Raw genomic sequence first — 16,630 nt, 5'->3', positions numbered from 1 at the left:
CTTCGCAGGAACTGTGGCCGCTGCCTGCTGAGCGAGAGGTGATCAGACACAGACATCTGCAATCGCCGCTGACCTTGAAATACTTTAGCGGATCGCCACCAAGCGCGTCCCTCAGGTCACTCCTTTCGCCGTCTCTGGACAACAGGCGTATTCAGTTAGCCCGTTGGGAGAGCAACCCTTAATATGGAAATAAATACCAGCCGCAGTTCAAGCCAAGTAAGAAAGAAGCACGGAGGAACGCGAACAGGAATTATATTCGTACGTTTAACGACTGAATCGTGAATTCTGCAGAGTGCTATAACTAATTAACCACAGCTATAGTGGACTACGCTTACGTGTGTCGATATGATGTTATGTATGTTACACGCAGTGTCCGAAAAACAAAAAATGATTTCAAATTAAATAAGTCGACGAACGAGGCCGAGCTCGTGGATCGACGTCACGAAAATTCTCTTTTAGATTCGAGTCGGCGCGAACGACGCTGATGACCTTGAAACGAGAGAATCCAATCGCGCCGCGAACATTACGGAACCTTCTAGGGGGCAGAGTATCCCGCGAACATATGGGACGACATAGTAAAGAGCGAGTTTGTATATACATACGGGACGGTAATTTATCGCGGTAAATTTAGTTGAATTCGCTGGATCGGACGGGAGTCTAGAAGAGGGATGAAAGGGGATACGATCGTACGAGTGAGTGAGGGAGTGTGTGATGTAGCGTTCTAGCGTATCCACGAGGCATTCGACGATTTAAACGATCGACGACAGAGCTATAGAGAGCTTAAATGTATAACTTACATGTGTATTCTCGGGTGTACAGATTAGGGAAGCGAGACGAGGATGACCAGACCACACGAACTTCTAAACACGTAAACACGAATAATTATATAGGAGAGACACGCATAGAGAGATTACCACGCGACGATACACTATTATAGTTAACACGCTAAATATACAGACACACACGGTGACACACACAGGCAGGTAACAGGGAGTTTATTTTTTATGGCGAAATAAGTAGAAGAACTTGCACCTTGTGAGAGCGAGAAGACGACACGGCAAGCGCTGTACGCGACCGTCCTTTTAAATCCATGGGGAATAAACAGACCGAGACGAGCTACCTACCGATCTTGACACTCGCAATGAACGGTACACACGTATTGTCGTACGCACAATCGCTGTGCAGTAACGCTATCGCCTATGCAAACACTCATTCTCTGTTAACGTTGTACCGAATCATTCATCGTCGCCATGGACAGTTTCATGAATAAAGTTTCGTGAGAAAAACAAACTACAGAAACCGTCAGCGACTCGTCCAGAGAGTTTATTCACCGTCACGACTACCTTTCTCCGACAACGTTTGCACGCGTGTTCACGGAATAGTAAAAACGTACGCGTACACAACTATATTTACTCGCAGATTCGTCATTAATCGCACGTGCACAGCATCGATCGCACCGTCACACGGTAGAGTTAGGGCGAAATCGAGTTTATTCGATCAAACATCGACGATGAACAACACCGGATCCATCCAGTTAACAAACCGCTGGCTGGACGATCGTTGACGATGCCTAACGTCGATCAGTAGATTAAAATGCGTGTACCATCGTGTGCCGTTTTCCTTACCGTTCATTTTCTACCGATAGCTCTAGGCTGTTTTCCAAATATTCGACAACAACGGCAGCGAATTGTACAGAGAAGAAAACCAAGATATTTCGTCCCTCGATCCCTCCCGATTATTTTCGTACGATAGCCTCGCGATTAGACTACCTGACGATGTAGTGAACCGACGTCGCACACATGCTGTTCACCGGCGAGATTGATAAACGATGCATGCAACTCGTTTATTCGAATCGATGTTTCGCGTGTTTTCGCTTGTTCGTGCATGCGCTTCTCGCGGTTGCTTTTAACGGGACTTGTGGACTTGGGTGAATGGAATCAGGATGAGGTCTACGTTACCGATACTTTGATGATCGACAAGTCGCTATTTCATTTTTATCTGTGTACTTTAGCTGGTGCTAATCGCAGTTTTGAAAATACGTTTCGCAGCGTATGTTGAATAAAGTATCAAATATGTTAATAACAGAATGACCGCTCGATAATTAACTGACAGTTAACTTAATGTCAGAGGCTAGGCTTTATGGGCTGAAACCCTTTTGCAGAAAGTTCCAAAGTACCTTCAAGTTCCGTAGTCCTAAAATTCCAATATCACATTTACCTGCCAGCTACTTATCGAGCGGCCAGTATACTGATTAACACATCCTCGACGTCCACAATACTCTACCGTCCCAAATAGCAAATCCAATGTAGCGAACAAGCGAAAAACCCAACTATCTAGAACGTACCAAGGAATTAGAAAGACGAGAGGATCGTTAAACTAATACGTGCACTGTCAGCAAGAATTGTCCGGGGCGAGAAATATCTTGCTCGCAGGGCAACGGTCGTCCGTCGAGGACGGTCATCGCGTCGTGGGAGCCATCGTCATTGCGAAAGATACAAAGTTGTGCGGGACCCAGAACGAAGAAATATTTCTAATGTAGCGTTTAAATAAGACGGCTGGCAAGGTAGGAGAAAGCTTGCGTGAAGAGAGCATGAGTGTACGTGTGTGTGGTTACATAGACTGCATGATTACGAGGGTTGCCTCTCGCGACAAATATTTATCTAGATGAGGATGCGTAACGGAGAATAGAACCGCGATGATGGATCATTATTTGTACATAAATACATGTTACGATCACCCGCCTTTCACCATAACGGACGGGAGAAAGCCTATATTGGGCTGAATGTTAACTTGAAAGGGCACTTCCTAGGATCCGTGCATTCGTAGGATTCTTTTGGATATTCATGGACGTCGTCAAGGAGGTCAAATTTTAGTTGAGATTCGTTTTGTAAGACTGAATTTTTTTTATTTATGAATCATTGTCGGATTTAAAAATTTCTAAATCTTCAAATACCCAAATTGTTAATGGTAGTAAACATAATTTTAAGATGAGGTGAGAACCGGTAGTTCTCTTGGCTACGTCCATGTGTTCCCTTTCGACTTTCACGCCGCTTCGATCTTATTTTCACCTGTGTGCATCATGTTGCGTTCCTTCCATTTACCCGGTGAATACACGGGTAGACTTGTCACGAACAATAAACGAAAGGAAACGTCGCGCGACGAGGCCTCCCCTGCGACCCGCAACTCGAATCTCCAACCCCGAAATTTTACACGAACGAACCAGCGACGTTTCTTCTGCTATCGATATGTCGTTGATACAGTTTCATTGCTTTGGTATTCATATATATATGTATATATAATAAATATAATATATATATGAGTATAAATATAAATAAATATAAATATAAATAAATGAATGAATAAATGAATATATATATAGTTGTTGAATTTGTATTACCGTAAAGGTATAAGGGCGAATCGAGGGTGGTACGAGACAGCCTCGAGAGCGCGACGACAAATGTGGTGTGGATGTAAATAATTATTATTAATTATACGCTCGTATAGAAAATTAAGAGACTAAAGGGTGAAGGTTGAACAGTACGGAGGTCGAGGACACATCGTTGCACATCGTTGCGCGATTAAATTAAAACACACGCGATTCAAATACCCGTACACGCGAAAACGAGAGAGAGAACATGTACACACACACATGCATACAGATACACGAACACACGATACACACGTAAAAAATTGCGCGTAGCTTAACTGTCTCCTTAATGTAGGTGTTGAAACGTCGCCGGAAATGCGAGACGAAAGAGTACCCTCGAGAGGGTCGAAAAGAGGTGACAAGGAGGTGGAGGAGGGTAAAGGAGAAGGGAAGCCACTTGTAAACTGGACTAATAGAATAGTGCAAACCTAACTATATTTAACTGTGACATGTAATATCCTTAACGAAAGCGAAAAACGAAAAAAAATGCGATCTACTGATAGAAAAGAGTTGTTCTTGCACAAACACGAATGCTTCATTGATAATTATAGTGTCTCTCTCTTTCTCTCTTTCTCTATCTCTCTATCTTCAGAAGTACATACCTCTCTGTACCTTATGGCAATTCAATAATTAACCGACACAACATATGTTTCGGCATCGAAGACGAAGAGAAAATATTAATGAAATGTGGAACGCTGAACCGCGCCGCGAACGATTCTCGTCATCGTTTTAATTCGACCTCATCGTTTGAGTAATCGATCACCGGAAAACACGCACCGATCATTGTTAATCATTATTATTATTGTCACGATCATTATCGTCGCGTTGATACGGAGAAACGAGTGTCGAGAACTCGGCATCGTCGTCTGCTCGAATAATGTTACTAGCAAAATGATCCTCATCATCGACTAGTTGAGATAGAAGGAGAGGAAAACGAATGTGTTCGCGCAATTTCTTGCGCGGTCAATTTTCTCGCAGTGATAGGCAGATGGTGAACGAAAATATTAATAGCTGCATTACTAGTTTAACTATTATATTTCCAAATGTCTTGAGTTCGTATTGAAAATTATTATCAAGCTTCTAATTCAGCAAAGTTCTAAATCTCTTAATTTCCAAACCCTCAAATTTATAAATTTTCAAGCCACAAATTTTTTTATTTTCTAAGATCCTATCTAATTTGAAAATTCTCGTATTTTTAAATGTTTTAAATGAGTGATTTTATGCATATCTGCCGATCACTGAGACGATGAAGAGCGATCAACATATTTGTCGACGTCACACGCGAAATGAGAAGGCCAACGAGATTCTATTTCGCGTTTTGATCTTAATTTTTTTCGAAATAGAATCTCACTCGTATCTCGTGGCCGAAACAAGTTGCAACCTATGAGGAGAGAAATGAACGAGGCGTTTTGTAATATTCGACGTCCGTGTGTCGTTTTAGAAGAGCGTACGAAAGGACAAAGCACTTTGTATGCACCCAACACCCTCCCTCTCTCCCATTTGTTCATGCCCATTTATATCGCGTAGTTGGACCGGTCGATAATTATAACGGACGTGAAAATACTATTATATATATATACGTATATATACATATTATATATATATAAATATATATATAAAAGCGATAAGAATGAAACTACTGTAACTACACCTGCCTCTTGTGAATAAATGCCTATTTGTTTCTTTTCAATCTTGTTTCGATAACACCCCCTTCTTGACTTTCCTCTACAAAATATAATAATTTTTAATTATATTTTAGATTCAGTATTGAGAAAATATTTGAAGGAAGCAAACGTAGAAATTCATAACATTTTTTACATGTGCTTAGAGTGCGTTATTGCAGATTCGAAACTGATAAGGAAAATCCGTATTAATAATGGTTTGTGGAAGGTACAACATTCAGAAGTTAATTAGTTTTGCATTCTGATGTAATTTGATGCATGTTATAGTTAATTAAATCAATAAAATCAATATTAATTGGGTTTTTATAAAAATTGAATAAGTGGCGCCATCTCTCCGGCGAACAGGGTGAACTACACGGTTTTGAAACTGTAGTTCCATTAGTTCCCATGCGCTGCCGCTAGACGGCGCCACATGCATCGTTTACGATTCAATTCCATTAATTAAAGTTAATTTTTTTTAGTTTAATTGACTATAATATGATAATTATTTATTATAAATTTATTAATATTGATATTCTGCTGGTATCTCGTCGGTAATGAGAGAATATCATTGCATAATGTAATAATTATACACATATGTATATAAATACATACCTTACTGTGATAACGACCTAATTGCAGGATGCACTTATCATAGAAAAATGATTGTAATACTATGGGCATAGGTGTACAATCAAACAAACGTATAAAAATAAGGCTTGCACAATATTTTCAGCTTGTTACATTGATTACTTTACAATAACACTTTCAGCTACTGTACAAATGAAGGAGTTGCATTTTGATTTAGAATGTAAAAGACAGCGATAGAAAATAACCCATCTTGCAGAGTTAAAAAGATGTTCTAGAATCAGACTCCCATAACTATATTATATCTGGTAATAAAGCGTTAAAACACACGCGACAACGGTGGAGTCTGATCTATCTCAAAACAGAATTTATGTCATTCTACAAATTGTAAAACATCGACAATTGTTGCATGTATGGCTAGAATAGGTTTAAGAATTATAATAAATAAATTTGGACAATGCAACAATGATTCTCACTTAACAATTTTTAAGTCAATCAAATGCAAAATTGGTCATCTTCCATCACTGTCCCTTATCATAACAACGATAGAATATCCGTATCACAATCAACGATAAATGACCTCCCTTAAAAGTCTACCGCGTGTCTATCACAAATTTTATTTACACCTTGAAGAAACAGATTCGAACTGTTTAGGCCGCGTAATTACATCTCGTCACAGCAACGAGGAAATCGGCTAGTTTCGCTTAAACGAAGCGTCGAGAATCACAACGATTTAAAATCCAGAGATCTTTACAAGAAGGCGTCGTTCTGACGAGCCGTTCCATTACCTTCTTTGAAACGTTCACCATGAAACACTTCAGTCCCCTATTTCTTTCCTCCAACGTTACGAAGAAATGCTCGTTGTTTCAGTTTCGAACGCGCTTAAGTATGCTACATATTCCGCAACTTACTCAAGGAGAGATTAAAAACGTAGATATCTATTGTCGAGAATCTTTCTTTGAGAAAGTCCTAGTTCCGCGCCAAAATTATACAGAGGAAGATCAAGACACGATCTCGTTGACGAAACGAGATTTTTCGTCGGACCTGCATGCACGAGCAGCTGGAAAGTAGGACGAAATATTTACGACTCGTCTGCTCCAGTAGCGTCGTGGAAAGTGATGCACGCGGAACGATTTATTGCGGGTTCGCCGCTGAAATTCCTATCAGCGATGTGCGAGTTATCTGTCGGGTACCCGAAACGTATTGGGAGCACATCGTCGGGGATTCTAGACATGTGGACTCTCGAGAATTCTCTCAATCTTAACTTTCTTCGAATTCCCATTTACACTCAACGACTATGTTTCAGAACTTCTAATACGAGTCAAAGTACGAGTAATCGAGTGCACAAGAATTTGTGTTCAATTCTAACTCCACCCATTAAAACTCCATATGTCTCAAATAACCATACCCAACGCTCTCCATCAGGTACCCTCGCACAGTCTACAACGGTTGGTCCCATTACACTGCTATTGCTAAAAAACGCGAGGAATATCTCGAGCACAGTCTTCATCTCTCACCGTGCACCGGTGTCTCTTAGCTTCCGTTTCGCGCAACGACTCCCACGCGAACAGTCATTTTCGTCAAAACAGTCCAAACATCTTCCTAGACGAGCCAGTGCTCCTCTTCTTCCTCGCAGGAGCCACGATTTCCGCGTTGTCCCCATTCGTCGCTGCGATATGATTCGTGACAGGCATCAGTTTGCTCCGCACCTGCTCATCCAGCAACGACTGCATGTCCATCTGCCATTGTTCGAGCTGTTGACTAAGTTCGATCTTCTGTTGTATCGCTTCCATCAGTTGGCTGTTGGCTTGCAGCACGTCTATCCTCGTCTTAGCAAGCTCTACTTCTGCCCGGTTTTTCCTGGCGACCGCCTGGTCCCTGACTTGGTACGCCTGAGACAGGATCTCGTCCTTCGTCAACTGAGAATGGTCCATGTCGTTGCGGGCCCTGTCTCTCTCTTCTTTCACGCCGCGGAGTTCAGCTTCGCACACGCTGAGCTTGCTGGTTGTGTCGAGCAGGGTCTCCCCGCGCCTCTTTAACTCCTCTTGCGCTTGTTTCAACTGGTCCTTCGTGTTGTCCAGCTCTTCGCGTACCTTGTGAAGCTCCACTGCCAGGCCGAGCTCTCCGGGGGCTCCTCTTCCGGAGAGGGTTAGGTTGTACACCTCTTCCACCAGGTCTAACAGAGCACCGGGACAGTTCTGCAAAGGACAGAAAGGAGTATTTAGTCAGATAGGATTTACTTTGAAGAATTAGGTGTTATGATTGCTTTATTAAAATTAGTCGAAATTAATTTCAACTTAGAATTTACTTTGAGGAATCAGGAGTTAAGATTGCTTTATTAAAATTACTCGAAATTAATTTCAACTTAGAATTTACTTTGGAGAATCAGGAGTTAAGATTCCTTTATTAAAATTAGTCGAAATTAATTTCAACTTAGGACTGCATTGTTTATTTTCACTTGGTGCCCTCATCGTTTGCTCTATCTTATACTGGACATTTACTTCCATTATGATAAGATTTCTGTTACCCAGTTTATGAGTGAATGGAAATGTCTTCAAGGTCATCGTATTAGATTAAATTCGTTATTACAGAATGAAAACCAATCAAAGACGTCACATGACAAACACGCTCTATAAATAAGCAGCTGTACATTGAATGCTTATCTCGGAAGCACCAATCACGGTCGATTATTTATCGCAAGATCTCCGTGGTACGATCGGTGAGCGAAGCACGTTCTGCGATACTTAAGACTGCGGGTGTGCTGGAACCGCAACCGGAAACCGGAAGCGGAGGGACAAAGGAGAGGGTGGTGAGTCCTTACCGAGTTAGGGAGAGTCTCCTGTCCATTGGTGTCCGCCACGTCCGCTTCCGCGGTGTTGTTCACGATCACGAGCATGGACTCGTCGCAGTCGCTTTGTAGCCCCGAGTCGTCTTCCCCTCGCCTCAGATGGACGCAAAGTTCCTTCAACCGCTTCATCGCCCTCGCCACCTCAGCCCGAAGGTCCTCCTGCTCTTCCAACGAACTTCCGCTCTCCTCGCACTCCATCTCCGCCTGCAAGGACCTCGGCGGTTTCTGTATCGAGCCGGATCTTCCTCTCCTCTCTGCCTCGATGACCGCCAACGTCGCGACCAACTCGTCTCTGCGAAATTTAATTGACGATCACCCTGCGACCACCTACTTTATCGGATGACTGAATAAACGGTGAATCGGTGTTTGCTTAACGCTCGCAAACAGACAATGAGGCAATCTACACGTGAATAGAGATAAAAACATGAGTCCGAGCTAGTGGAAAATGGACACGTGACTGCAGTTTTATTCCGTTTCATGGTTCTAGTTGATCGCGTAGAGTAACAGTTTGAAGGGAACGTATTCTTTGCGTGGGTCGTGAAATGTTATGGTTTGAGGTGGTTGTGATGAAGGAATGTGTAATGTGTGTTATGTGAAATTGGGTCTGTAGCTAATCTAACAGGTCACAAGATGACCCTCAAGAAATCCACAAGATGGATTTACTGCTTGTGACATTGCTAACTTGACATTGCTTGTGACAACAGCATGTTGTGTCTCGATTGTCCAAAAATATGAAGTGACCAGAATGTTCGAATACCTCTCTCGTTCAGCCAGTCTCGCCCTGTGTTCTGCTTCGTGACCGAGGCGTTCCAAGGCCGCTGCTCTCTCTTCGGCTTCTTCGAGGGCCGCGATCGCCCTCGCCCTCTCTTCTCGCAGCTCCAAGGACCTCCTCTCTAATTCTGTTCTTTGCGCGGACACTAGCTGCACCTGGAATGTTAAGCTTAACCTTACGTTTTGTACTACCGGACTGCTTTGGCAGACACTTTTCTGCCGATCAGCAAATATTATGCACGAATCGCGTGTTTTTGCGTGGTCGTTGAAAACACGCGAGTTTTCGTAGTTTTATGATTCTAAAGGTGAGTAGTCTACGTATAAAGGGAAATGATACGAAGGATTTTGTACGCAATTATTCTAGTTTCTTAAATGTTACGTTTCTCCCCGTTTCCTCGGCGTCCTTGTAACGGATACAAAGAAACGCAGCTAGACTTTCGTTTCGTTTCATTACTAAAGAATTCATGGTTATTTCACGGTCACCTTTCGTTCCCATTCTCGTGGATACAAGAGAACCGGAAAGTTAGAAACTCTCATCCACTTTCATAATTTCTTTTATTGGACACAAAAAAGTCATGATTGTCGAGGTCGTGTCCCATAATGTCCGTGATATAATCGATAACATTGACGTAACGCGTAAGACGTAACGAAGGGAATTCGCGCGTGAAGAGCATTTCCTGAAATTCGAGAACTCGGTACCCGCTGTAAGCAGAGAACAAAGGGTACGGGATCGAAGGACGGGCAAGTTAAGTCGATCGTCGAGGGTCACCAGTGTCTCGTTCGCCGGATACTTGTCTCGTACGAGGATTCCGAACGCTCCTCGTAAGCTAAAACATTGATACTTCACGGCGAAACGAGTATTCGACTCTTTAATTTACTCGGATTGATAATTCGATACGTCTCACGTTCGATGCGCTGCAAAGTCCATGTCTATTCTGTAGGATTTTGTGAGATCTTGCAGGATTTTGTAGAATTGTATAGGATTTTCGTTGAGATAGATGCTGTTCAATTTGAGGTAACGCAAGTTTATGGAAAATGGGATGTCTAGAAAGATGGACTTCATGAAGCGTTAATTTGAACAATGAGTAATTTGGCGGTATAAGAATATGAGAATTCGAGTATATTTCAAGTAAGGTTAGAAATTTAGAAAAATTTAAATTTCTGTCCAAGAGAGTGAATTCACAAATGACATAACCTAAACGCACCCTAAATCTACATGGCTATAATGAATAACAATACCAAAAAGCTTCCTATTCCCCGCTATCACTTATCTAGCAACTATCGCTCTAGAAACCGAAGTACCACCGGTACTACCCTGAACACGCTATATCGCGTGTAGCATCTACAAGCAATTTCCACGCATCAATCACGCGATATCGCGTGTTAACAAAAATCACCATTATTTGCATGGGATAAAATTCCAATGAGAAAAATTAGAATAATTTTGAATGAGGAGGTTGCAAACGGAAATCGTTAATTTACCTCGTCCCTGAGAACCTCCAGGCTACTGACGTGATCCTGGAGTGTGGTATTTCTGAGGGCACACTTTTCCCTGAGCACCTTGACCTCGATGAGCAGCTGTTCTTCCTGTTTCGCTGCTTCTCTCAGCTGATCGGCCAGCCTCGCGTTCTGAGCTGTGAGCTCGGTAACCAAAGTTGCCTGATCTCGTTCCGCTCTTCTCGCTCGTTCATTTTGCTCCTCCAACTGGCTCCTCAGAGTCTCCACGTCGGTTTGCAGCTCCAAAGTTCGGGCCTCGCTCTCGCCCTTGACTTCTTCTAGCCTTCTACGAAGCAGGTGCCTCTCTTGTTCCAGACTCTGTGACAACAAACCGGGAACACGTTAAGAGCATTACTACTGATCGATCAAAGCCAATTTGCCGTCGCGTGATGGCTAGGCTCTTGTGTCGCATGCTGCGACACGTGTGGACGTATTTGTCGGACATATTTGTGTAATATTTAGAGGTGCTATACACCTCGGAGCATTGTCTACGGGTGTGGGAATTTGTGAGTTCGATGAACTGTACGCCACGAGTTTTAATTTTAAAAAATTTAAGATTGTAAGCTAAATTAAGAGTGTGTCTAGGTGACTTGTGGATTAAGTATTGAATACCATTATTTTCTTGATCTATTACATGTACATTCACCGTGAAACTTATCCAACAATATCACCGTGGTCGACGCCGTAAACAAGCACCATTTCTTCACGATTTGTGAAAGTGAATGATTGAATCGACTACGTTAAAGTGTTGAAAGAACATCCAGCAGAGAACACCGAAAGAAAGAAAAAGCCAGAATACAAACTACAGATGATTCACCACGGCGTTGTTTGTAAAATAACTCTCGAATCGGTTGGTTACTTTCGACCTCGAAACGCGCGTTCGACCTAACGAAGGCTACCGCAAAAGTCCCTGACTGGAATATCAAAAAACAGGATTCGATCGAGCGTTTCCCTTCTCGAAATTCGCAGCTTTTAAAACTGACTCATGAACAATGCTCGGCGACTTCTGGGAGAGGAACAAGATGGAGACCGAGTTCGGTGAAAGGACAATGTACGAATGTTTCGTAAGGATATAAAATATAAAGAGCAGATGAATTATGATATGTTCTGTTGTAGAGAAATTTTGTTGGAAACTTAAGGGATATTTAAAGAATAAGAATCGAAGAAACGTATCGGTGATAATTTGTGCAATTTTACAGATCCGCATTCCGGTTGAGAGAAAGGAGATTAGTGACGTAATATGAGGTTGCAACAGCCTCCTCTGATTTCGGAGCACTCAACCTTGATATTTTGATGCTTAAGATGAAAAGGCCTCCAGAATCCTTGAAGTCCTGAATTTTATATGAAAATTGCAAAATCTTGCCTGAGATCTCTAAACTTCCCCTGATTTTCTGTTCCCAAAATTTCTAAGTGTCCAGTCTTCTCAATTTTCTAAATCTATATAATTCTAATTCCATATAAAAATCTCGACATCCTAAATTTCCCAAATTTCCAAATCCTTAAACCTAACCTCCAAATGTCCAAATCTCAAAACTCCCAAATTTCCAAAAATCCCAATTCAACCTAACCTAACTTCCTAACGAAACCTAACCCACCCAGAAATATTTTTAAACTATCAAATTTTGAATAAAGAAAATTTGCAGATACACATATCACTATAAAATCGCAAGTAAAACCATAAACCAATGTTTCCTGCGATTATAAAATGCCTACAGAATCTAAGGGAAAGCATTCGACGAATCTATCATCTCGTTGAAAAGCATAGAAAGTGCTGAAAGGGTTGATAGGCAAAAAGCGGGCAATTTTAATGCGGTTACATTGGTGCAATCTCGGATACGATTCTGCGGTACAAATCGCGATGCATGCCCGAGTGATCGAATGAAAAGGCGGCTATAATGCGGGCATGTGCACACAAACAATCGCACGGTTCGATGTCGGTGGAGTTTATCGAGCTAGAAGGTAAGTATATACGGCCTTGGTCTCCCGTGGTTACACATCGACCGATCGTGAAGCCAAAGGTTCTCGAAAAGTTCGCCAACGATTCGCCGATCCCTTCGAGATCGTCAACGGCTATTACGATCGTTCGAATCGATTACGTACGCAAACTTATGGGGATGTAGAAGGAAATTTCGTTTGACTTCCTACTTTGAATAATTTATGGCCGATTATTTGGGAGCGGGGTAAACAAATTGGAAAAATAGTTCCAAGAATTTGTTGGTTGACTGGTGGATCTCTGACGATCGACGCGTCATCAATATTTCAGGAGTCAATTAATATGTATCAACATTGTCGATTATACTTAAACATTGATGAGAATGAGACATGTATGATTATATTGATCAGGTGATCGTCTGAAGTCTCCATTAGTCTTCGTATATTGTTTTCTGTCAATTCATATGTAAAGTGTAGGTGTACATTAATTTTGTTGTTGACAAGTATAGCTGTTCGTGATAATGGTTAACTATTAACTCCACGCATACTAGCATGAAGATACACTTAATTATTGTAAGGACATTCTTAATTATTGTACGCTTGATTGTTAGAACGTTATTAAGAATACGAACCATCCACATAGACCATTAACTGCCTTAAATATACTTAACTACGTACATACTGTTAGGACATGTCTAAGTCTCATAAGGACATACTTAATTATAACGACATACTCATAAGATTCAATGCTTAACCACCAGGTGTCTCACTAAAGTACACGCAGCATTTGATACGTTCGATAAGAAGGGTAATTCACGGAATGCAGCAAAAAGGATAAATTGACACAAATTATCCGGCAAGGGATGTGCAGATTGTGAACGGAAAGACAAACGGATGTGCATGGGAGCGACAAGAAACCTGTACACACGCTTTTTCAATAAAGTAACAGAGCCGGAGGCAACTAACGGAGTACCATGAGTCACAGGGCTCTGATTGTGGTGGTTTCACCATCGATGACGTTAAACATTCACCCACGCTGTTCTCCTGAAAACAGTGTCCATTTCGCGAGATCTTAATCGTGGACGCTGTAAAAAATTTTTCTTATGTTTACGTAAGCGTCCATTTAAAATCTGCTGATGTGTTCTTGTAAATTTAAATTACACTTGATGTTAAAGTACATTCAATATTATTGCTACATTCAATCGATATTAAAGTTCAGTCAATAAAATAAAACTTCAACTAAAACTTGAAGTTCAATATTAAATTCTGAAGCACTTAACCCTCAAACTATTCCAAGAAATGTTAATATAGATAAACTTAGCGATATTCTCTTCATTTTTAAAGAGCTACTCCATCAACACAAAATAGAAAGTATGAATAAAAATGAGAACATCTTCCATTTCGAAAAAATTATATAATTAAAAGATAAGGTTAATCTCGTAACACCAATCACCGATGATATCGCGATGTTTAAGCCCGATTAAGCTGGAGCCCATTACCTGTCGTTATTAATATCGCGTGGAGTGAGTCATCGACGGCCATTAAACTTGCATATCCTCTGTAAACTCGAGCATCTGTTGCTTTCGGCTAATCCAGCGTTCGATTATGGACAACTTAGGTATCCGTGAAACAACCGGTCTGCTGTGGATAATTGCCATCAATCGCTAAGCACGTGACAAGCTCTATTGACTCACGGATCCTGTTTGATGCTCGAGACTCCACTTCTTGCCTCTTTCGACATCTATTTCGATATCGTTAACACTGTGAAAGTTCTGCAGTGAGAACAATTGAGAAACGTGGAGAGCTTCTAATACTTTGAAGGATATTTATATGATTCGGATATTTAGGTCACTATGATCTTGATTTAGTTAGCAAGGGAATGAGTGTTTGGAAGAAATCTGTGTAGGGAAGATTTCTGGGACGCAGGAAGGTTTGCATTTTGGTTTGGAAGCTTCAAACTTGGAATTATGGAAATTTGGAACTTTGGAAGTTCACAATTTTGAAACTTTGGATCCTTGAAATTTTGGTGTTTGTTGAGTTCTGAACTTTGGAAGCTCAAGTCTTTGGAATATTTGTGAGTTTGAAAGCTGAGAATTTAGACTTTGGGAGCTGAGAATTTGGAACTTTGAGAACGTGGAACTTTGAGAATTTTAAAGATTCAAGACGTCGGAATTTTGTAATTTTACAAAGTGTAGACATCAAGACTTTGAAAATAAAGTTTGAAACATGGAAACATAACTTGGAAGCCCTCCACACTCCTGCAGAAATACAACCCCACCTATAATCAAAGTAACAGTACAACAGTACCGGTTGTTTGGATGTAACTGGGTCATTCGATCAAGCTTCAAATCAATCGACATCTACGATAAAAAGCTTGCAGCACAAGTCCATTTTCCCATCCATTAGCAATGTTTTTCTGGTCATCGAAAATGAAAGTACAGTGGACAAGAAGATTATTCTAATTATACGGCTGGAACGCAGGCAATACATCTTCCGGCACAGTTTAACGGACTTCTAATTTAATGGCTGAGCTCCTGTCGCTTTCTGCTCGAAGAAACAGACATCCGGTCGGTAGAAAGGGAAATAACCGAAACGAGGAAGCAGAACAGCGACTGGTACGAATGGCCGCGGATCTTCGATTTATCGTGGTATTGACTCCACCACGTGGCCACCTAACCAGATCAGCCCATTAGTTGCTGCCATGTGACCCCATCGATAGAGATTAAAATCCTTGCTTTATGTGCGCGGTTAACTTCAAGGTTGGCTTACCTTGACTTAGAAGCTGTTATTTGTATTCCACAAGTGGATAAAGAGTGCTCGGAATAGTGAAACAAAGAACTATAGGGTGGCTTAAAATTATCAAACATAAAATTGGCTTTGGTTCAAAGACTGCAGTAATAATAATAAAACCAGAGGTAAAACAACGAAGGTGAATTTATCTTTCTTGACAAGTTCTTCAACTTTGATTCTAATGCAATAACGATGAATCAGTTTTACAGCAAAAAATGCTTCGGCAAATAGGTTTCAAATGATCGATTACGAAAAAGGAAAAGTGAGTCATATTTTCAGCGGCGCACGTGGATAAAACACAACGATTTTTGTACCGTGTCTAACGTTGTTATACGGTACAACGGTTAAGGCCTTCTCGAAAATCTGTTTCCTGTAACGAAAGATCCTTCGTTTCTCTGTTCATTGATCCTTGCACGTCGTGAAATAAAAGGCATCGAGCAACGGCATGAAATTGTGCAACGGTGAAATCTGAACGATTAATTAACGTTTGCTAATGATAAATTTTATATACCTTTTGTTAAGACAGTTCGGTTGCCTAATATGGCATAAGCCTGGCATGAATTATCCTTGCAGGTAATCCTTACAGGTGTAATTACATAATGAAATTCCTCGAAATCAATGTATCAAACATATCAGTATTACGGTACTGATATACTCTTTGATAAAAATTATAAAATATTTTCACGATAATTGGATTACAATGTAATCGAAGTAAAAACGAAGCGTAAAATATCTCTCGTTTATGTTATTAAATATTTCACACTTATTTTGTTTACATTATTCCGTATAATTTTGCGATAACACGTGTTGTTTCACAAGACTTATTAAACGAACATCCAAGAGCTACTGTTCTCCCGAAAGTTCCAATGTATATACAAAATATTTATCCCCGATAAATGTTATCCTAGATAACGCGATCTTATCGTATCGATACGAGCACGTAAAAAATTATTTTTGCAGCTGATAGAGCATGCAGTGAGTCATATATTGTCAAATACGGCGCACGTGCAACGTGGCGAATAAGAAAAATATCCGTGATAATTGCGGGTTAATTAACACTTCGTATACATATGTGCACACGTACATGTATACTCTGTATGTAGACACGTACATGTA

The 16,630-nt window shown here is 41.0% G+C and overlaps 2 protein-coding genes and 1 long non-coding RNA gene across 3 annotated transcripts in view; 2 read left to right on the top strand and 1 right to left on the bottom strand.

Annotated features, from left to right (window-relative positions):
- LOC100883355 (protein Fe65 homolog) overlaps positions 1-5,117 on the top strand; it is a 186,144-nt gene extending 181,027 nt beyond the window's left edge. The window contains exon 17 of the mRNA XM_076538106.1: positions 9-5,117. Coding sequence (XP_076394221.1) covers positions 9-31 — 23 coding nt within the window. The 3' untranslated portion in view covers positions 32-5,117. The remainder of the gene's footprint in view (positions 1-8) is intronic.
- Positions 5,118-5,795: 678 nt separating this feature from the next.
- LOC100883466 (bicaudal D-related protein homolog) overlaps positions 5,796-16,630 on the bottom strand; it is a 28,073-nt gene continuing 17,238 nt past the window's right edge. Inside the window, exons 2-5 of the mRNA XM_003702173.3 lie at positions 10,778-11,110; positions 9,282-9,451; positions 8,498-8,816; positions 5,796-7,874 (exon numbers count right to left, since the gene is read on the bottom strand). Of these exons, the coding sequence (XP_003702221.1) occupies positions 7,257-7,874; positions 8,498-8,816; positions 9,282-9,451; positions 10,778-11,110 (1,440 nt within the window). The 3' untranslated portion in view covers positions 5,796-7,256. The remainder of the gene's footprint in view (positions 7,875-8,497; positions 8,817-9,281; positions 9,452-10,777; positions 11,111-16,630) is intronic.
- Positions 11,374-13,941, top strand: LOC143265508 (uncharacterized). Its single transcript, XR_013040134.1, has 3 exons — positions 11,374-11,843; positions 11,992-12,751; positions 13,486-13,941. It is a non-coding gene; the product is annotated as an uncharacterized LOC143265508 (long non-coding RNA).

The sequence above is a fragment of the Megachile rotundata genome, chromosome 12 (assembly GCF_050947335.1).
Source record: "Megachile rotundata isolate GNS110a chromosome 12, iyMegRotu1, whole genome shotgun sequence".
NCBI classification, from domain to species: Eukaryota; Metazoa; Arthropoda; class Insecta; order Hymenoptera; family Megachilidae; genus Megachile; species Megachile rotundata.
This window is presented reverse-complemented; position numbering and strand designations above follow the sequence as displayed.